At 40.9% G+C, this 22,373-nt stretch overlaps 1 protein-coding gene across 1 annotated transcript in view; it reads left to right on the top strand.

The window, feature by feature from the left end:
* tcf12 (transcription factor 12) overlaps positions 1-22,373 on the top strand; it is a 71,557-nt gene that overhangs the window by 20,468 nt on the left and 28,716 nt on the right. The window contains exons 6-8 of the mRNA XM_070905341.1: positions 14,714-14,775; positions 16,525-16,657; positions 16,959-17,011. Coding sequence (XP_070761442.1) covers positions 14,714-14,775; positions 16,525-16,657; positions 16,959-17,011 — 248 coding nt within the window. The remainder of the gene's footprint in view (positions 1-14,713; positions 14,776-16,524; positions 16,658-16,958; positions 17,012-22,373) is intronic.

Genomic DNA, 22,373 nt, shown 5'->3' with positions numbered 1-22,373 from the left:
CTTAAGAACACTTCTTAGATCCAATTTGAAAAACAGACCACTTAACTCTCAAACCCCTGTGGAATAAGCTGCTGCTGCCTCTAACATGTGCCCACCAAATGTCAAAATAATAGTAATAATGTAGATCAAAGAAACCAGAGACAAACAATAACTATTTATTAGATAGTGTTCTGATCTTGTTTATTATGATTTGCATGTGCTTGAAATTCAGTTTACTCGAGAAACACTGGACCAACAGTCAACATTTGTGCTGCTAAAACTTTCAGCCGCTGCTCTGGCAGTATGTTTAAATGTGCTCAGAGTGACCAGGAATCCCTTTTACAAAGTGCAACAATGAAAAACATCAATCATCTCAGTGTGTATGTAGCTACAGTAAACATTACGCTATAAACATTTTCCTGTTGTGATACATTTTGTTTAGAAAAAGTCAGCTTTCGGTTCATTTGAAGGAGTGAGTGTGTGAGGTGAGGTTATACAGTTGTGGTGGGTATTAGATGGCCGGCAAGGGGAGCTTATACTGTGATAATTGATAGGTTACACCACTCCTGAATGAAATATTGCAAATTTGTTTTACATGTAAACTTGTCTGCTAACAGCGTTGTAACAACTGAGTAGTATGCTGATTTGCAATCTTTTGCTACGTAAACAAAATCCATTTTCTCTGCCAAGTACCGTAAACCGTGCTTCTGATGAGTGATAAACAGAAATAGAAAAGACCGTTTTCTCCAAACTTGTGGCATGGTTTTATTCCCGTCTCAGAGGAGAAGTGTGTGGGGGTTTGAAGCTGAAGAATGGGGGTTTGGATGAATTGCTGGGGAGCCACTGACTGCTTAACGATGACACTGTTCTCCCCAGGGGCCCATGTTAGGGCAGACTATGGATCAGCTGGTCCGGGCCTGACGTACATCTTAGCCCCACCCTCTTGTGCTGCAATCCTCTTACTAAGCGGCACGTCATCCACTGCATGCTGCCCCACAGGTGGCAGCCACATTGTTCACGTGCACTATAGACTAACTTTTTCAGTCTCAGCCATGTGAGTCCCTTTGACTCAACCACTCGTCACATGCGTCGAAAGAGGCTGCGCTCGGACAGTCTACTGACATGTCATTCGAAGAGATTTGTAGTTACGCCGTGTGTGATTCCTGTGGCCTCACAGACACACAAGAACTGGTCGCACCCCTGTTTAATAATGAGCTGCAATGAGTGGGAAAATTTTAGATAAACACCAAAGCTCTGCCTCTGTCTGCTCCTCCAAAACATCCTGTGAATCCACCAGGTATCACACAGACTAAATACAAGGGCTGTATAAACCATATTATTACAATTGTATTGTAATCACAGTTATGTTGTAGTTCTGATATATACAGTATATATTTATTGTGAAAAATCCCTTTTGCAGAAATACCTCTGTAATGATTGTACATCACAGATCAGTTGGCACTTTAAATTCCCATTTTATAGTTTCAAATGACTTGATATTCACTAATGACTCTAAACCATGATCAAGTTAGACTCGAAGACAAAAGATAAATGTTTTATCCTCCAGCTGTTCTAGGATCACACATTTATTTTTTTAATTTGCACAGTTGTTATTCCTGATTGTCTCATGTTCCTGTGCAGCTGATGATGGATGTAATTCACTGAACCGCACTTCCCTCTCTGTATGTAGTAATGCTTGAGTCATGGTCTTCTGTGGGTCTTGTAGTGCAGGGTTGTTTCTCATTCAGTTCTAATTGTTTAGCCACAGGGATAGCCAACAGTTCATAGCCCTGACAAGGAACGGTTAGATCTAATTACCTGCGAAGATTTTTCCTTGTGGTGTCAGCTCGATGAGGGGAAGCCAGTGGGGGAGGTTGATTTCAAGCAATCTGGGCAATTACCTCAGGCGATGAGCTACAACTGAAAGGGCTGCACTCTGCTCCTTTATTTCACGCTGTATTGTGATTGGTGTGTACACTGCTTAATGTTTGCCTTTTTGTCATTATTTGTTTAATGGACTGATATTGTTTTCCACAAAGTGTAGAAAGCCTTTTGATTCTCAGGCCTAACCTCAGATGATGCTTTAAAGTTGCCAATTAGCAAGACAGGGTGGATGTGACTGTTCACAGCTGTCATTGGTCACAGTTTGTGGCCCTTTACTGGTTACTGAAGAAAAGTAGGGGAGATGTCAAATCAAAAGACAGATGAAATCACTCCGTTAATGTTTCAGGCTAAAATTACTGCTTATGTGTTAATGCTTCCATGTTTTAAGTCAACCTTTTGTGTTTTGTACTGTCTCTTGTGTATTTGTTGTTGAGTTTTATGTATTTTAAAGGCCCATCTAGGGACTAGGCTATAAATGCTGTGGTGTGTGGCATTGGTTTATGTGACATACTTGTCCCTATACAAATAAACATTAGATGAATAAATAAACCTTTCATCAATGGCTTGCTCTCTGTCTTGTACTTCAAACTGTGCTTCACTGGCCATCTCAAAAATGGCCTGGAAAGAAGGGCGAGGACCATGACTGGAGTGTGAAAAACATGAAAACATCATGGTTGTAGCTATGTAGCTTGTGCAAGATGCAGAAAAGCCAACAAACCATTCGTCTGGATTTCTATCTGTGTTTGTGTTGCTATCTCTCTCTCTCTCTCTCTCTCTCTCTCTCTGACATTGTCACACTTTGTCTCACAAGCACATACATACAATTTCTAAGACCCCGAAAAGTCCAGGACCGACACCTGAAGAGCCTTAGTCTCTTGTTTACATCATGCATAGTGTTATGCCCTTGTTTATTGTGATAAATTGTGATTTATTATAAATTACTCCACAGCTCTATATACCTTTCAAAAGGTTTTCTTTTGTTTAATACATACAAAAAGCTGACTTTTTCCTTTTGATGTAAAGTTGGGTTTCATGTCGCCTCCCACTGCATAACTATGGTGATGACTGCTTGTGCATCAGTTCTTTCCAGCCATGTGCCTGAGGGCGTGATATCACAACTGCTGAGTTGTGCTTTCCTGCTCACGTTCCTCTGGTGTGCTTCATACATATTACTCATACAGCTTTAGCCCTGCATGAAAACTAATCAGCTTACTACTGTCATCAACACACGCATACAGCCGCATGCATCCTCTCGACGTACACACGTGACCTTAATGTGACTACCTGAGTATGATTGAGCAGTTGTGTAGATGAATTTGATTGGGTGTTGCAGGTGCCTGTGATCCATAGCCAACAGCAGAGACAATCTCTGTATTACCTACTTTAAAGATGTACGTGGTAGTTAAACAGAACATTAAAAGTAACGGTGGACTACTTCCTGTTATTTTTATATAAATGCTGCATTGCCTTGGTGTCTAATTTCCATCAGTCAGGTGGAGTTTTCTGTGGCCATGGAGTTAAAGGGCAATAAGAAAATGTCTAGACAGCACAATACCCCAGATCAATATTATTGGCCTGGATTGATATGATGGATGTCATAATAGGGTAATCACACACTGTGTATTTGTCTGTGCTCTCTAGGTAGTTTAAAACCATAATGCATGCTGGTAAAGGGAAAGTAATAACACAGCGCTGATTTGCATCATTTTAGCATGCATAGCATTCGAATGTTTGATGGTGCAGTTAGTTGTTGTTTTCTTCTCCTCATCTACTAACTGTTTAAACCAAAAATCTTATTTCTGTTCTTTTGCACTACAACAGAATTCGTCTCTTTCAGTCTTTTACCGTTTCATTCCTAAATGTTCCTCAAGGCTTTTTCATGAAGTGTCAAATCCCACATCACACTGGCGTCCCCAGTGTGTTTTTACTGGGGCAGGTGTCATGTGCTAATGCTCTGTCCCGTGAGAGACCCTCCTCAGACCCAGGCTGTGATTGTGGCCAGGTGCTGTTCAGGTGTGCACTCTGCAGTGTGGGTCACAGGTGCTGCCAATGCTGTTCCCCACTCTGTCATTCACACCCGTATACACACACACACACACACACACACACACACACACACCCACAGTATACTGCAAGCTTTCACAGTAAGAGCTGAATACAGTATTTACTGGTAAACAATTCACTTTATCAAACGTGGCTGCAAAATGTTTATATCTACTGTCTGCACGACAAGAACAGAGTGCAGAGAAGGAAAGACGAGCAGACGTGGTGCAGTACAGTTTAGTGGATGTGGCCGGTCATTATGCAGAGCTGCAGGGTGTGCTTATCTATTACCGCGGTCAGTGGAGCATGAAGAGCTGAAGACGAGCTGAAAGGGGCGCAAATCCCTTTTCTCCATCCCCATGCCGCCCACATCTCCCCACACATCCCAGCCCTCCCCGCTTCTTCTCTCAGCCCTGGCCGTGCCTTCCTTTGGCCCCGGCCCCCAGCATGTGCCTGGCGAGGCTGCCCAGCTGCAGAGGATCAGCTGTAGTCTCAGTAGGCCTGAAAGGCTGTCTCTCCAAAGAGGAAAGAAGAGCTGGGGCGTAGCCAAGGTATGATGACATAACAAGTCTCTACGAAGTACCACGATTGTATTTACAATCAGTGGAAAGGTGTCTTCATGTAGCTCGTTTCACTGCAGAATAAAATGTATGTCATGTAATGTCATGCAAGGCCCAGAGCTGGCAACTTCTACATGTGCGTCTGTGCTTAAAACCTTTTGAGAAGTTGCTAAAAGAAGTTTAGATATATCTGAATTCTGTCGCTAAGACCCATTGTGCTTGTTGGCCTTCTTGTATATCAGACATCTCTCTTTTCCACTCTCTTTCTTACCTCCTCCCCTCTCCACTTTCTCTCATTTCTCTCGCCTCATGCTGCCTGCAGCTGATGCCAAGAAGAATGTTAGAGATTATTAAATACAAGCGCAAAGCTAAAAGGGAAATGATTCATTCAGAAGAATGACTGTTAGTGGAACAATCAAAGTCTGCTGACAGCGCTTGGCGCTGCCATTGCCGACAGCATTGAATATCTTATGACTTTGATATACACCAAAAAAGCCAGTGACCATTGAGTCTTATTTGCAGAAAATTTACTGTGTAGAACTGTAAACACCAACCATGCCAGTGAGTATGTGACTCAGTATTAAATGGCTGGACAAATCTTTCACATGATCTCTATACATAGCAAACGTATTGTGTAACTTTGATGCATGACCATTGAAAAAAACACACCACCAACCAACCGAAAGCATAAGGAGAGAAGTAACCTAAGGGATAAAGTCATTGGACTTTAGGGAGTATAAGTAAATCTCAAATGGCTCCCAGGTGCATTAATATATTCAATATACCCACTGTGTACCTCTGAGGCACCTTATTGATTCTCCAAAATGTACAGTGTACTGTATAGAAGAGCACTCGCTTGATATGTGCATGAAGTGGTGGTCTGCTTGCATGTATCACAAAGTGGATCAACTCCATTTTGGTAAAGTCCACCCAATAGAATCGTCATATGAACCCAGGTTGGGCACAGATGGATGTCAAATTCATTCTAACCCTCCTTCTTTTCTTTTCTTTTCTTGAAATTGATAACTCCACTACGACAACATGGAGAATGCGTGAAATTGACCCCCTGAATCCTGGACATCAATCTCCGGAACATGGACAAGTTGGGTTTTAGGTGAACTTTGTTAAAGTTTTAATCACCTAAAGCACCACATTTGAAAACACATCAAAGGTTGAGTCCTTGTTGAGATGAGCCACAGAAAACCTGGCCCACAGCTGCTGGTTAAATCTCATGCCAACCACTCCTAACCCCCGCCTCCATTTTTTTCCACAGTCACAACTGCTCGGCCAGGCGTCCGGCGTCCATGCTGGGTGTGCTGGCAAACAAAACACTAGATAATGTTACACTCCCTTCTTGTTGGACTGTAGTGGATTGTGATTGGCTAATAAAATGCAAACATTTGTTTCGCCTTTACTCCCACTTGACAATGCCTGACATTTTCTCCTGCGCTGGCACAGCCCTGAGAGTGTGAAGTGTGGGAAGTGTAGAGAGAAGCACGGCTCTGTGAGACTTTTTCTTTACTGCCAAGAATATGGGGGTGGGAAGGTACTTTTTTTTTTTGGTCAACTTAAAATCAACAAAACTCTTTTAAATGGCTGCCACAGGGTTTGCCCACATACAGTGCCATCCTCACAGACAGCACTCATCAAAAGATTTATCCCCTTCAGACTGTTTTGGTGCTTTATTTAGTGCAGGCTTGTGTTCTTAAACTGGAGACTGCTTAGGGTGTGCAGGGGTTTTCTGTGTAAGGAAATATGCCACAGTGCTTGGAGCTGCATCAGCATTCCTAACCCATGTGTATATCCTTCCTTGTCCTTCACCTCGCCTCTCTGTTGTTTCACTGCTCAACAGTTGTTTGGCATCTAATACCAAACATCGACACACACTTTGATGTCACACACTGACTTGATTCTAATATCCAACTGGGGGACATTTCTCCAGCTTGTTAAATGTGGTCTTGTTTCCCCCGGACAGCCCTCTCTCAACCCGACAGGGACGATGGTGGTGAGCTCACATGTGAGTGCGTGATGCGGGGGGGGGGGGCATATTGGTAGGGACGCATATTGGCGTCCCTACCGAAGCAGCATCCATTACAGTGTTGGTGTTCACATGGTGGGAGGCGTTATTAGGGAGCTCATCGCCCTTCTCCTCTGAGAGAATGGATGTGTGATTATGAAGTCATCAGCCATGAACCAGTGAGGCTGCGGAGAAGCACCCCTCCTCATGGGTCCTCAGGGTGCCATTGATTGGTGACCATGTGTTTGTGTCTGATAGACTGTGAAATGGTGTGTTGCTGCACGGCTGTGTCACACCTGCGTCCCACCAAGGTGATTGATTGGTTTGGTCATGTGGAATGTTCCCATCTGGTCCGCAGTAATGCATTTTTTTCTTCGTTGGTGAATAACAAGCGCTGGCAGGAGAATAGTTGGGCTTGGAAAAAGGCAAAGGCCAAGCGAAAACATTTTCTCCTTTACACCTCCCCCTTTTTTTCCTTTTTACCTTTTAGATAAAATTCAAATAGACCGAGCCGTGGCACCTGATTATCCCGGGAGGGGATAAACACAATCAGGGAATCCACATCTCTCTCACACAGAGATGGATTTTAGGAGAGAATAAACGGTTTAGATAGTGCGAAGGGCAGCAGCTCCTGATTTTGAAAGTCATACTTCAGGGCTAAAGAATGTGTACTAAAATTAGGGATATCTTTGATCTAGCTGAGACACCTTTTCTTGATTAGTAACCCTTTCCAGATTTCTAGCCTAATCTAAAGGCAATGGAGGTAAGCCCCCCCCCCCCCCCCCCAAGCCTAATGTGTTATTTTGTTTCTCTGCATTCCTCCTGGTTTGATTTCTCTTAATCCTGGTCCCTCTCCTTTAATTGATCTATTCATTCCACCTAATGGCTAATTACACATCAGGCTGCATGAGCAGATGCATTTATCATCATAGTACGTAATAATCAGTGACATTTCAACAAAGAAAAAAATAAATATGCAAATAAGAACTCATTAACATTTGCTCTTGCTGTTTTGAATAATGTCACTGCTGACAAGGCTGTACGCAGAAATTGATGTTGAGCTCAGGGCGAGGGAGACATGTTTCCTCAGTGTTTTGTGGCTCATCATCATGTTTCTCTGTCCTACTGTTGTTCCTGACGCTGGGCTGTAGACATTGTCCGCCAGCCAGAGAGGAAGCTGCTTAGGTGCACTACCTCCCTTCCCTGTTTCCTCAACCTACCTCTAACCCAGCCAGCTTTTATTTACTGTCAAACGAGAACCTGGTGGAAGCGTCAAATGGATTTGACGGGATGGATGTACACATAGTCTTAAGAAAAGGAAACAAAAGGAGACGTTTTAAAAGGTATGGGGGGAAAGTGAGTTAGTGTACATCTGATTTATCCTTGTGCCGTCTCTTGTAGCCAGAAGTATGTATTAGTAACCATGGAGCCTTCCAAGGCGTCCAGAGAGGCCAAAACGTGACTTCATATAGGTAGAGTATCCTGTTGTCAGTTTATGATTTAAAATTAAAACAACTCAAAGCTTTAACAGTATGAAGGTCTTGGAGCTTTCAATGGAGATTGTAAAAAGCTAATAAAATTTTTGCTGATGAATTAATCCTGATAGGGGTCCGACATGAAGCAATGGTCTATTAACTCGATAGGATTAATGTTTTGTGGTTCATGTACGTCATCACATGGGAACATGAGCATAGACACACGGACACCAACAGCAAACACGTGTCCTCAGAGGAAAAAAAAACACAAACCAAGAGAGCTGGCGCGTGACACGTTCATTTGGTTTCTACATTAACAACATTTCCTCATCCTGTATTATATGTTTGTTTTCATGGTCTTGGCTTTCCTTGGATCAAGGAAAATGAACTCTGTTTTTTGGATGGAAAAAGGAGGCCCTTGGAATGCTTCTAAGAGGCGGCAAAGCACACTCACTAATTGGCTGTTTTTGTGGCTAGGGTTTTGAATTGATCCCTGGAGACGCTTAGGTCACTACCTCTCGCATTATCAGAGTAAGGGGCTGGACGCAGTGCCATGCTGTGCTGTACTGCAGCCCTGTGATCAATAAGGAGGCTCACTGTGAAGGACTGGCCAGCTCGCCTAATGTTGTTTATTCACTTCACTAGCTCAGCATGTAGGTGGCTGAGGTTGAAAATTTGATTTCAATTTTCAATTTATAATGCAAGCTAGATTTTTTAATTATTTCAAGTCAAAATTGGATTTAGTTGGATTTTTCTACCTATTTATTTTAATTGAGTGGTTTGGCTAATGCAGTTAAATATTCTGTTTTTACTAACTCCAATGCATGTCATATATACTGGCCAATAGACTTACAAAGGTTTTTGCTTATGTAATGAAGCATGCATTCTCTTTCACATATTAGGTTTTACATTTGAAGTCATGTTGATAATTGATTATTATTAGCTAGTCAAACATATGTTGCTTTTTAACGGTGCAACAGTCAAACTTATCTTTTTTGTAGAGTTACATCTGATGTGAATTTGTAGACACTATATTTACATGGAAAATAAGTGGTCATTAACAAAGTTAGAGAACATATAACAATAAAACACTAATGCTCACACTTGAATGTATAATTATTGAAATTGAACAGGTGTACTAGTCTTTTCTAGGTGATTGGTGAAGTACGGGTGTGTGGGATGTTTTATATGTTTGAAGCGCTCTCTGTGTCATCACTCGTGTGGTCTGACACCACTCGTATTTCATACTGTGGTTATTGCAGAATGAAGCGTGTCGAATGCAATTTGGTTCAAGAAGCAAACTCGTAACTGTAAAGTTACGGTGTTTTAAATCTGTGCAGTAGTAGAGAATATCTGGAAAGTGGAAGAGAAACAGTCCGTCTTTCAATTAAATCTGTAAAAGTCTCAGCAAAGCACCCACCCCCCATCTTGTGTAGTGTGGCTGTGTAACGGCCAGCAACAGAAACGGGTTTCTTGGACAGTAACCAGGCAAAGAGACCAAGAAAATAAAGGATTGAACAGAAATATATGCTTCCGTAGCTGCGGTGAGAGAGAGCTGGCCAGAAGAACAAGATATCAGTATAACATAATGAAACAAGCAATGCCTGATAAAAAGCACAGGACAGCAGGCTGGAGTATTGAAAAAACAGTGAAAGACAGAAAGCATGAGATTCTTGGGTCTGGCTAAACAATAGCTGAAGTCCAATACAAAGTGCTATATTTAGCAGAAACTGGGCACAGCGCATCACTCAGATGTCACCATCCCTGCTGCAAACTGTGGTGGTACTGTAGTGGTAGGCGATGGCCAAATCATTATATTATTAAGGATATCCTATCACTGCTTCAGAGTGTCATACCTTGGGATGATGATGATGACCTCAGGCATCCTCAGCCTACAGTGGAGAGGCTTCACAACATGTATGTGAAAGTCCTTGAGTGGCACAATTATAGCAATGCATGAAGGCCTTTAAAATCTGTGGTTTTGCTTCACGATAGCTGTTTACAGATGCTCGCTATCCGGCTTGACCGTTACAGTGAGTGATACTGCAACACACATATTACAGTGTGCAAAGCTGAACAGATGTTGGCAAGAAGACCCGAAGCCATAATTACTACTAAAAGTGCTTTTGAAACATATCTACTCTGTATAAAATACTTTAAATTATGTTTGTATTCACTCTCTATAATTCAAAACAGGTTTTTACTTGGAATTGACGTGGCATTGTGTGTAAATGTTTGATTGATTGAATTTAGTTGGCATTTTCTTTTTCCAGTTGGTTACATGGCTGCACATAATGTTTTGACTATACAAACAGCTAATGACCAGTGTTAGTTCAGGAGATAAAAAGTAAAATATGGACATTTTGCTGCAAATTACTATTTTTTTTCCTCAAATTGTTTGTCTCTGTGGAAATATTAGCCGCTTTCTTTTCATTTTCTTCCAATATGAATTTGTCTGCCAGGACACATCGAGTTGAATATAGATTCTTCTGCAGTGAAATGCTTCACAATCATAGTTACACCTTCGCACCTCTGAGTGATATGCTAATAAGCAGCTTCACAGAATATTTTAATCAGAATTGATAGAATATTTTTTCCTCGTGAGATTGATTTTTCGTTGCATAGGGGATATACTGTGTGAAGGCAGTCTGCATACTTACATTTATATTATTGACGGTGATTGCAGTAATTACGCCACTTTACTCATGTTGCTTTTTGCATTTTGTATCATTTGCATCTTTTGCTGTTTTAAGGCAGATAATGACTTTTGCTTCCTATCAATCACTGCACTTTAGACTCATTAGTAGGCCTGTGACACGAAAAGAAAAAAAACATGCTTGTTTCTGCTGAGGACTGCTCAGAACAAATGAGCCCACTCAAGAAATATTAACAACAATAATGTGTGTTGCTCTTGTTGTGAGGCTGTGATCACACAGGCTTTCTCAGAGGAGGGAAAACAAAGCATTAGTAATAATAAGCCTCTAACTCATGAAATTGATGAATTCTGCTTTTGTTTTTCCTTCCCTCACAGTTGATTCATAAGCTAGTGTTTCAAACATAAGTACTTGAATCAGGGAACTTCAGATTTAACTATTATGTTTGTTATTGGAAAATACAGATTATTACAGTGACCTATTTTCCTCACAGTGAGTCACAGTATATGTGCGTCAGACAGGAGATTGTGTCACTGCATGATATAGGTATATTTTATTCAGCTAATTTAGGCTCCTGGCTTTAGAACTGGCCAGCCCAGCAGTATGTTCCACTTGATATATCACTTTGTTCTACTTTACTTCAGCATCATAGATATGCATCCTCCTGAAATTTGAATAGCAATTCAGCCACGTAGTCTTTTATAAACAGGGATTTAAACTGTGTCTCTGGTGCACACATGTCATAAGGGCTGATCAACTTTTGTCAGATTGTTTCTTTAATATCTGTTAAAGAATACAGCATCAGGACTTTCAGAAGAAGATGGAGGAGCATTCCAGCATTGCTGAGGGCGGAGATGAGATACACCACCACATAAAGAATTCAGAGCTGCTGCATCTTCAGCAGGACAGTCTAACCAAACTGGTTAGAGACCTGCTCATCCACGACCTCTGTACGTGGTGCTGAAGTTAATCCCCAAGTACGCTTCCACTTGGCCAGCCCCCTGAGCACCGCTGCATCCTTCTCCTCCTGCAGGCTGATCCAGGTCATGGGAGGTGGGGGAGGTAACGGCATCTGAATGGGGGGGCTACCATGTCCAGTGGTCACACAGGTGCTTCAGCTGGTTTCAGTTTGTCAGAAATGTTTTTGGTGCAAATAGACCAAGAACACCGTCCGTTCTGTTCACGAGGATGGAGAACCTTTCAATGCTAAAGAATAGGCTTCTGTCAAGTTGAAAGACAGCTTCTTTCAAATTGCGGTAATACAGTGGCGTTGATCTATTCTTCTGCACTGAATGGACAGTAGTAACTTGAGCTACTGCTCCTTACAATTATAATTTTGAAAATGTTATGTATTTCTGCCTGAACCAATTCTGTCTGTCAAATTTTAAGTGACAGTGCTGTGAGCTTTCTTGGATTTAGCAAATCCAGACCAATTCCCAGTAGAAGAACATGGTTCAGTCAGTACTTTGAAGAAGAAAAAAAAGATTTTATTACATTTCAACTCCATTATGTGTTCATGCAGAGATATATGCAGGGCGGGAGACAGAAAGGAAGGGCTTGTAACTGAGCTTATAGACTGAATCAAAGCTTGGACATTGCATCCATTTGCACACTGATGCGCATCATATGTTATATTGTCAAATGTATTTTTGTGTCATATGGTGTGAAGAACATTAAGTATTTTTTTTTAAAGTTGCATAAAAGAAGCAGATATAATGGCTGCAGTTTATGGTATCAAAGGAAATATCTCGTTCAGCATTTTCCTATTGTAACAAGTCGTATCCTCTTAGATGCATTGGCAAGAAAATGGCAGTATCTCATTGCTTACAAATGCAGTAAATGTTTATGCATGGTATTTTGCTCAGTGATTCCTTGGTTATGCTGTGTATTCCTGTGTATTCTAAGTTTAGGCTACGCTGTTGATTGAGCACAGGATCCAGAGCGTCTCAGTAGACTTTCTCTTGCCAGGCTCCACAGTTTTTGGGGAGCTGTGTGGCTGCTTCTCTGTGTCACAGTGTGGACTGGGACTTTGTTTTCACAAACACATCTGTCTGCCCTGGCGGACCCTGAAACTACAACAGTGACCATCAATTATTCACATAAGACACAGTGTGTGTGACAAAACACATGCTGCCAATGAATATTTAACTTGACCAGACCTTTTCCTCAGAAGACATTTTAGGAATGAAAGTGAATTTCACTAAACCGCCTTTAGATATTAGACAGGAAATAAAGAAATTAAAATTCTCTGTCAACTGAGATGTTTCATCATCCTGCCATGATAGGGAACGTTGGTGGTAACCGACAACTTAATCCTATTTCCTTTTGCAAGAGCGATGGCTCAGAACTGTATCACATTATTGTTACAAGAGAAGCAGCTTTGCCAGTTAAACCATCTTTCCTGATTTCCTCGGCTTCCTTAGTCTCCAGAGACAGTCTGCACAGACGCTGAACAACTGTCTCCTGCAAGACTGCTCAGATAAGCACAAGTGGATTCTCTTAGATGTGCCTCTGTTCACCTGCGCTTGTGAAAGCAGTGTTCAGATCAGTCATTGTGTAACAAAAGATCCAGGCTATGCAAGATTTTAACTCACAAAAATATTTACCTTTTCCCCAGAGTAAACAGAATTTAGTTCCAACACGTGTGTCTGTGCTTGTAATATTTGGAAGTCTGACAAAAAATAATGTACGATGCTGTTAAAGTTATTCATCATTCTCCCTGAGGAGCTCTCATTTGTTTGTTTGTTTGTTTTTCCTGGGAAGTAAAACTGCTGAGTTTGGGTATTGCGATGGGTATGATTCATGTGTGTTGTGTGCTGTAAGTTTTATTTTTCCCCTGATGGCTGCAGGGGAGCCTTCCTTCGAGGTGTGCACGGCGAATGTGACACTGACAGAAGGACTCCCTGAAAATGATCACTCTATCAGTAATTAATCCACCGAAAACTTTGTGACACATAACACTGTTTTACAGAAGTGCAGGTTTTTGGCTTTTCTTAAGAAGTTTTTCACATTGAGGAACCATCCTGCTACAACTGAGAGAACTACTACGAACGTCCCTCTTGTCTAAACTACTGTTTGTCTGTTGAATAGTTTAGTAAGTTTAGTATGTATTACAACAGGATCTGAGGGAGTCCAATTTCTACGAAATGTAATGATGGAAACCTGAGTCAATTTGTGTTGTTTTAAAAGCTCATGTAGGCTGAACAGTTTACTGCAAGACAGTGAAATACATCAGATAAATGTCAGTCAGTCTTTTAATTCATCCATCCACTGATCCCATCCCCCCTCTTTCCCTCTTTGCTTCCAGCCAGCATCAGATAATATCAAAGTAGATGGCGGATGAAAGTGAAAGAAAACTAACAAAACTGAGCTGTTTGCCTCAGTAAAAAGGAACAACACCTCTAAGATTTGCTAATAGTAATATTTTATCAGTTTAGAATAGGAACCACTATTTTCCAGCAGCTTGGGAAACTCACCCAGTTCACTCTTGTGTGTATTAAAGTCCACTTTACAAAGACGTGTGCATTTCTGGGTACATAAATACATAAATACTAAAACATGTTTGTGATGATTCACTCTACTTGAAAATACACTATAGTTTGTTCTGGTTTACACCAAATGTAATTTGTATATTGAGTAATACTGATAGTGTGTGAAGTGATTGTGTTGTGACCATAGCATCAAAATCAAATCATATCACAAGGCCCATGACAATATCCAGCCCCCTCTCGTGCGTTTGTGGAAAACTAACATTTTAAAGGTCTCAGTTGTGACCGGCTGGTGGTCTAAATCACCAGATGGTTAAGGACAGCATGTGTGGGGAAAGGGAACTTGTACTGTATCTTATTAGGTATTAATGTGAGGACTTACCCTGATTAATGAAATGATAAATGATAAAGATCCCAATAGGCACAATTACATACAAATCATTGTCAATAAAGTGAAGAACATTTTACAGCAAATGAAGTGTTCATCTTGCACCAAGCAGAACAAAACATCAGGAGATTGTATGTAGTCTGTCATTCTGTGTTAATCCAGGTGTGTGCTCAAGTATCATAAAAGATAACGATTGTTGTTACTGTCCTGTCTGTGTTTTTACAGGTAAATCAGAGAGGGCTTCATTTGTTGGCTATGGGAGGGATCCTGGAGCATCTGGCTGCCAGGTGAGTTTCTCATCAGATGTCAACTACATTTTGTTTCTGTCAAAGCAGAGCCATTTGCAATTCTGATACCATAAATGAGCTTCTATATTCCCCTACACCAATCAAACTGGCTGACCTGAAAACAACTCAAACAACATTTTCTAATTTTCTAACCCTATCCAAAATCTTATCCAAGTAAGAATGTCTGAAAAAGAGTTGAGAAACATCTGTGTGTTAGAGTGAGCAGTCCGTTTTGGCTCTCAGGATAGAAGAGTTGTTTAGTCCGGTTTTCTACAACTTTTAAATTTTTCTAGAATCAGACCTTGCCTCTCTTCCACTGATTTCAAAAAGGGAATCCATGAGTTTATTTAATAAAGGCTGGATTTCTGTAAATACCTCTAGTCCTGTCTAAAGCTCCCTTCACTATAACCACCACAAACACAGCAGTCAAGTTTTTGACAGGATTGGGAGTCCATACTTTAGTGACATAACTTTACTCCATTGTAACTCACTTTTATTGGCTTCTTGTTAAGTTTAGAATTAATTTCAATGTCTTACTCTTCAAGCCTTAACATGATGCAACATGGGGCTGCAGATCTTAGTTTCAAAGAGTTTACAAGGCTGAAATTTGGACCCTTTGAGAAACTAAAAGCATCCAGGAACCCTTCGGCACTGCCCCTCAGGTATTAAACTAAATCCACTATTAAACCAAAGGTGACTGGGACTCTGCAGTCAGAGCCCTTCAGAACTTCTGGTACAAATTTCTCATGTTCTTGTTGTGAAAATGGCTTTTGCAGTTCAGTGAGAAACAATTTTGGCCTTCTCTAGATCACACGTAGTTAGACACTTTTGATCAGAGACAGTGAAAATGTCTTATTTAATGAAAAAGATGCTTCTTATTGATCGAAGCAATTTTAGAGGGAATAACATTAAGACATTTTTTACAATCTCGAGATGCAAAGCGTTCAAACTGCTATCACTAATGGCAACGTATTTAAGCTGCAGGAGTTTGATTCTCTGACACTTTTTTTATGACCTACATTTTAGGTCAGAGAAATAATCTTCTTTTAAAGCACATTTCATATATGTTTATTACAAATATTTACACTAAATGCAGTTTATTTTGAATACTTTTGAATTTGTCAGCATGCGTGTTGTTGCTGTTGGAAAGGTCTCCGTGGTTACTGGTTACTGTGTCAATCCTCAGCCTACAAAGGGGGATTCCAGGGGGGGGCACGTGAGGCGAGTTTTCAAACAAACTACTACACATGAGTGGTACTCACTCACATACTGGTCTGCAGCCGATTACTCTAATTAGACCAAGCTCTTAAATGGCCTCTTAGCCCAGTTAGTTGGGGTTGTAGAGGTCAAATAGATATTGGTGAAAGGATGACGTGGTGAGCTCTCACAGGTTGTGACACAGTTTCTTATCACGTATCACTTAATATGTGATATGTTACTCAACAATTACCCATTACAATATTTTTCATCTTTATTATGATTTTTACATTATGGTATTCGCCATTTACAGTAAACACACTGTTAATCCTTGCAGGCTTTTAACTATTGTATTATTTAGGACAAAACTGTTCAGAGCTTAAATGTAAATTGCATAATATAAATAGTCATATAATAGTCAACTAGACAACATGTACTTGATGGGGCTTGAAATTACTATCTGACTATAATGTTGTTATTTTAACTCCAAAAGACACTTCTGACAATAGAAGCTGCAGTTTTAAGCGTGCGTGTGTTTGTTTTCTCTTTCAGTCGTCTGTGCGGCCCGACATCGCAGCGCCGAGTCCTAGTTCTGTGACTACGTCAGGGAAGTCAGCTGCGCCGTTATACTCCTTCACTGCAGCCAATCCTAGAAGACGTCCTCTACAAGATCCTCCGCCCATCGGTCAGTGCCATCTCAGTGATTGTGATACTCTACTTTTCTTTTTTGCCTCTTCTGGGACAAATGTAGTTTATACTATATTTAAAATAATCTGAACCTTACAATGAAATGAATTAATGAAAATGCAATATAAGGGTGTCTGACCTTTTTAAAGGTTGTTTATATGAACATCATAATTTAATCACAAATAATACTTTATATAGAACAACACCACAAAGCAGATTCTGTTGTGGCTTGTTTACAAAATCATAGTTGCACCTTTTTTTGCCTGTGAATGAATAAATGTGCTTTCATCTCTCCGCAGATCCTCTACAAACAAAAAAGGTTCGCAAGGTCCCTCCTGGCCTGCCTTCATCTGTGAGTGGAAGATCATCTACCTCTCATATAAATAGATTTCACAGTGAGCTTACTTAAGCAGACACACACACATCTATGCCTCACACACGCCCTTCCTCTCAACACTTGCACACAAAGAGCACTCTTGACATCACCACCACATCACTTGACATCACTACCGGGAATTCACTTGTTTTTGTGGAGTGACACCAGTGGTGCCTGTTAATTTACAAAGTTCTGACTTTTAATGTTTGTTGTTTACATGCTTGTTTAATATTAGTGTGTAAATGTCTCGGTAGGGCACATCCTTCTGTATATTTTTTGTTGTTATATGTGTGTGTATGTGCATACATGTGCACCTCGAGGTGATTGATTTTCAGTGCTGCCCTGTCACAGTCTAGCCTCCTCACAGCCTCTCCTGGGAGAAAGAGAGGCTGTCAGAGCGGATCCCCAGCTCTGCTCTTTTGATGTTTAATTAGTCATTACGTAGCCGAACAGGAGGACAGACAGAGATTAATAGCACAGAATATCTGAAATTTCTATTGGTAATGATCCCGGTGGAGCAGAAACCATTAGGATGCAGAGAAGTGTGGAGCTCAGCTTGCATTCGCTTAGACAGGGGGTGTTGGAGTTCATTAATATGCATAAATCAGTAAGTCAGATGTTCATTGTTAAAACCCTGGTGGATTGGCAAAGGTTTTATTAAGCCTTGCCTTAAATTCCAAGAACTGGTACAAGACAATGATTTTTTTTCTTTTCTTTTTAATAAGAAGCAACTGGTTTACCAAAATCCCACCCTTCTTTTTCCTTAAACAATGAAAAGGTTTTCTTTTCTTCCTTTTTTTTTCCATGGTGAGGGAGTCTGAGACTGGATTTGCCTTTCAGAGCTTTGATAATCGTCACCTCTGCTGCTGTTACTCTGAAATCAAATATGGAACAGGTCGTGGAACATAAAAGGCTGTCATGTGTTTTGTTTCTGGATTTGTATTTGAAAAGAAGTTTGTCAGAGCATGAGGGAGAGAAGCAGTCTCTGGCAGCAGCAGGAACGTGTGCTGCCTTCCTCTTAAGTAAGTGATATATTTGAGGTCTTGTCAGACAGAGGGAGGGAGGCAAAGAATGGTTGCCTCGCGGGTTACATCTCTTTGTTGTGTAAATGGACGCTGGGCTTTTATTTGTCAGTACTTAACACATGGGCGCAGGTGCAGTTCTGTGACTCATAAGAGTACAATCAAGCAGTACAATACAAGATGGGGAAAAACTGTGACAGAGCATGGGATAAAATACAGCTTCTTCTTGTCACTCAGCACTGCTCAGAAGATAAAGCCTGGAGCTTGGAGGAATTATCCCAGTTAGTCTTTGATCCCATTTGAAAGAATAAAGATGGTAGTGTTGAATAAAGGGCTATAGGTCTCTTATAACCTGCTGACAGAGAAAGGAAAACATAAAGCCAGTTTTTGATAGGTGGCATATGTGGAAATGTTTGAGTGGGAGGTTGTCTGGCAGCTTTTAGGAGGTGTTAGGATATTAGTATTGGACTAATAGGTAGCATAGGTGAGGTATGGGGGCATAAACTGTTGGATAGTGGAAAGGGCTTCTTACGGCCCTTAAACATGTGTAAAGTGACTGTTGCAGAGGGTGATTGCTGTATATCTAAGGATGGTTATCAGCCAAGACCCATGTTTGCGTCTCCAGCACCGACTCCGGCAGTAGTGAGGGTGGTGTTAAAGAAGTGTCGAGGGGAAGGTGCACCTGGAGTCAGAGCTACTCCGCCAGAGGCAGCTGTGTGAAGAGCCTGCAGCATACCTGTAAAGCATGAATGCAGCTGCAGATGCCACTGAAAGCTTTTGCTTGTGTAAGCAAGCGTGAGAGCCTCACCAGAGACCTGAATAGCTGCTTGATTTAAAAAAAAAAAAAAAAAAAAAAATCAACACAACGCTTCCTATCATTATGTCTACTGCTGGGAATTTTCTTATTTATTTATTTGATTCTCAAATCCCCCTTTTTCCTCCAGCTTGTATTCTCGCTCCTCAGTCTAAAAATAAATTTCGGAGTTTTAAATCACACAGGCGATGTAAGTTGCAAGTCAAAGCATGATGTGTGTGTGTACACTACATGATGGAGCTGAATCAAAATATTTACGGGAGCACATCCTCTGTGCATTTAGGTTTTGACACTGCAGTGCACCAGGATGTGAAGGCTATCTAGACAGGCCAGCTGGTGATTGCAAACATTTAAATGTTTGTAGGGCTTTTTCATCTTATATACAGACACCCTCCTCCCTCCACCACACACATACTTTCCTCTGTGGTCTGCTGGATGTCTGCTTGCAGACATGGGATACTGCAGATGTGGTTGTAATTGTGTGATACACAAATCCTTATTATCCGCCATTATTTTAAGGATTGTTTAAACCTATTTTTTTCCAGCCTTGCCAAATGCAGGAGTGGAACATCAAAAAAATCTTTGCTAGCAAATTTGGAATATAGTGCTCTATAGTGCTATAGCGAATAAGTGCTATAGTGAATAAGAGCTCAAGCATGAAAGCATTTGTTTTTTGTTACAGTAGACACCTTGGCTATAATTGGCTCGCTGCATTATTTGACAACTATAAACTGAGAGCGAAGGACAGAGCATGTTGCTACGCTGAGGGATGCTGATGGGCAGCTGCGTGGGCACCTGTCTGACAGGCGGACTAGAGAGGCAGAGAGGGTTTTCTGGCTTGTGGGGGAAAGTTGCATCTTGTAGGATATTTATGGGAAGCTGCAAGGGCATGGTGTGTATGTGTGAGTGTGTGTGCATGTCAGTTTGTTTGTGTAAATAGTGCCCCCCCCCCCCCCCCCCCCCCACAAACCCTTGTCAGAGGCACAGTGGCTTGATGTGACACTTCCTCCCTGGCTTTGGTGACGGTGTGGCTGCAGGATGAGAGAAAGAAAGTGGTGGGCTGAGATTCAGCACCCCTCAGGGACTTTTGCAAGCGAGAACCCTGAGTGTGGATGACAAAATAGATTGACATTTGCTTTTGACAGATCACTCAGACACCCTTGTTTCTGAGAGATTTGTACTGTGCGAGCTGTAAGAAAGGAAGTCTGCTCTAGGCTCTGAATCTTAAGACCCAGAAATGTTCCTTGCAGTGCTGTCTGGTGCGTGACATTCAAAAGATATATTCTCTCGCTGTCTATCCATCTGTCTTTAACAGCTCAAAGACAAGAGATCATAATATTTTACTACGACACTAACCTAATGGTCCTGTTGCTAAGAAAGCAGCTCCTTTCTGTTTCTTCATTTGAACCGCAGCAGGTCAGGACATAGCAATAGGGCTTGGTGAATAGACTGTGGATGAAATGCATCAGTAAAGCCTTATGTAAACAGCCAGGATCACCCCAGGCCTTCATACGTCTCTCGGCAAAATTAGATTTTAGGGCCACATAGCCGAATGGTATAAAGCTGCACATTTGATATTTTTGCCTTTTGTTATTCTGATATTGTAAAAACACAAACAAATTAATTTAGCATTGACACTGGGAGGGTTAAAGAATATAAATAAATGCACATGCATACATTTTCCATGACATCCTGGAAAGTCCACTGATTTTTGTTTTTGTAATTATTAATGAGTCACAAGACAGAGTGTGTCATTATTTCATGGTGCAGCCAAATCCAACCACAAGCATGATGAACAAAGCCAGGTTAGGAGAGGAAAACATTAGGTGAATAATAAGGCCAGTACAGTTTTTCTGCCTGCAAGGAGGTCAGACTTTCCAAACTGTTTTGAATCAGCAGTATTTGTTCTGTTCTGCCAGCTGAATGATTGTTCACAGTTTCTATTCTTCTGAAAACTACAGTTACTCTGGTTATATATCATTTTAAGTGCCTGGAAAACCCAACTATGCTTTTATATCACTGATTTGTTTGAAAATATAAGAAATTACATATTCTTTGTTGAAATAGCATTTCTGCATGTCCAAAAATGACTTCAACTGTTGCAGCACAGGCTGTAACCAGCTGAATTTAGTTATAAAAATCTCACTTTTTGTGTATCAATTTGAGATTTTATTTATAATTTTATTTAATAATTACAATTATTATTATTATTATAATTAAATAATTTTGATCAGTTTATTCACATTTTTAGCAGAGGCATTTTCCACAAATGTAAACTGACATTCTCTAACAAATTCATCTTAATAATTTTAGTATTAGATTTTCCCCAAGAATCTTATCTAGAGGAGCACAATGTTTATTATCATTTAAGGACATAGAACTTGTTTTAAGCTCATCAGTTGACATTGACATTATTCACTTATGCTGAGAATGAGAAGAATGGTCTTTGTACAAATTACAGTTTTGTGTTAGTTTGCCTGCCAATGCACTGACATTGACCAGTGTAACCTGATATTAACAATTAAACAAATAACTTCATGTGCTGTGTAAGGGTTGCTCATGCTGCATGCAAACTTACTGAAAGTTAAATCCATCTCTGCAGCACTAAGCAGCTTCCACCTGCCTTTAGATCAGTGTTTTGGTCCTCTGGTGCACACATTAACTGTACGGTTTAGTCTTGCTGCTCTCATCGAACCCACCCATATAAAACCAAAGGCAGCCATTTCAAGCAAGTGAGCTCAGACTACCTGCCGAGTGCAAGATGACACAACAGAGCTGCTAGTGAATGTTGTACTTGCTGTCATTGAGTGGCAACTTCACCGGGACACCCTGTACCCTTGCTCTGTGTTTTCTGGATGTGTATGTAGGCAATAGGTTGTGAACTCTTTTTAAGGAATATCAGGTCTATCAGGGCCCGGGGCTTTATCAATGGTCAAAAGTCAGTTAATATAACTTTAAACTACTGCAGAAAAAGGCTTATTCAGTCAGTTAGATGTAGTTAGTCCATATCTATATCAATGTGTTATTTATTAAAAGTATGCTGTTCTGTGTGGGTTAGTTCTACAGTAGAAACATGGCTGAATGGGACTTCTGTGTATTAGAAGTTGCATAATGTGTATTCTACATGTTAGTACTCTATAATGTTGTTGCTGTTAGGTCTGGTCGTGTATGTTATTTGCAGGGACAGACAATGTTTTAGGCTCTGACCTGACCCCAGTTAGTGAGCTCCCCAGAGATGGCCTCATCAGATGGCTGATTAGATAGACACCCTTGGTTTGACGGGTGGATGATGCTGAGCAGCCGCAGCTACCTCTGGGACCCTGGGCTTTGTGTTTATCTTTTCTTGGTTGGTGAAATTTACCACTGACATTAGAGGCTGCAGATAATGGAACAGGCAAACAGGCCAGAGGCCTGACCCCTTTCATCTGCGAGGAGAGCAAGGAGTTAAAAGGACAAGAGTACGAAAATAATGCACAGATTAAAGTCATTAGTCACATTCTGG

The sequence above is a fragment of the Enoplosus armatus genome, chromosome 1, assembly GCF_043641665.1.
Source record: "Enoplosus armatus isolate fEnoArm2 chromosome 1, fEnoArm2.hap1, whole genome shotgun sequence".
Classification (NCBI taxonomy): Eukaryota; Metazoa; Chordata; class Actinopteri; order Centrarchiformes; family Enoplosidae; genus Enoplosus; species Enoplosus armatus.
The sequence above is the reverse complement of the archived record's forward strand: the minus strand, read 5'-3'. Positions and strand labels throughout refer to the sequence as shown.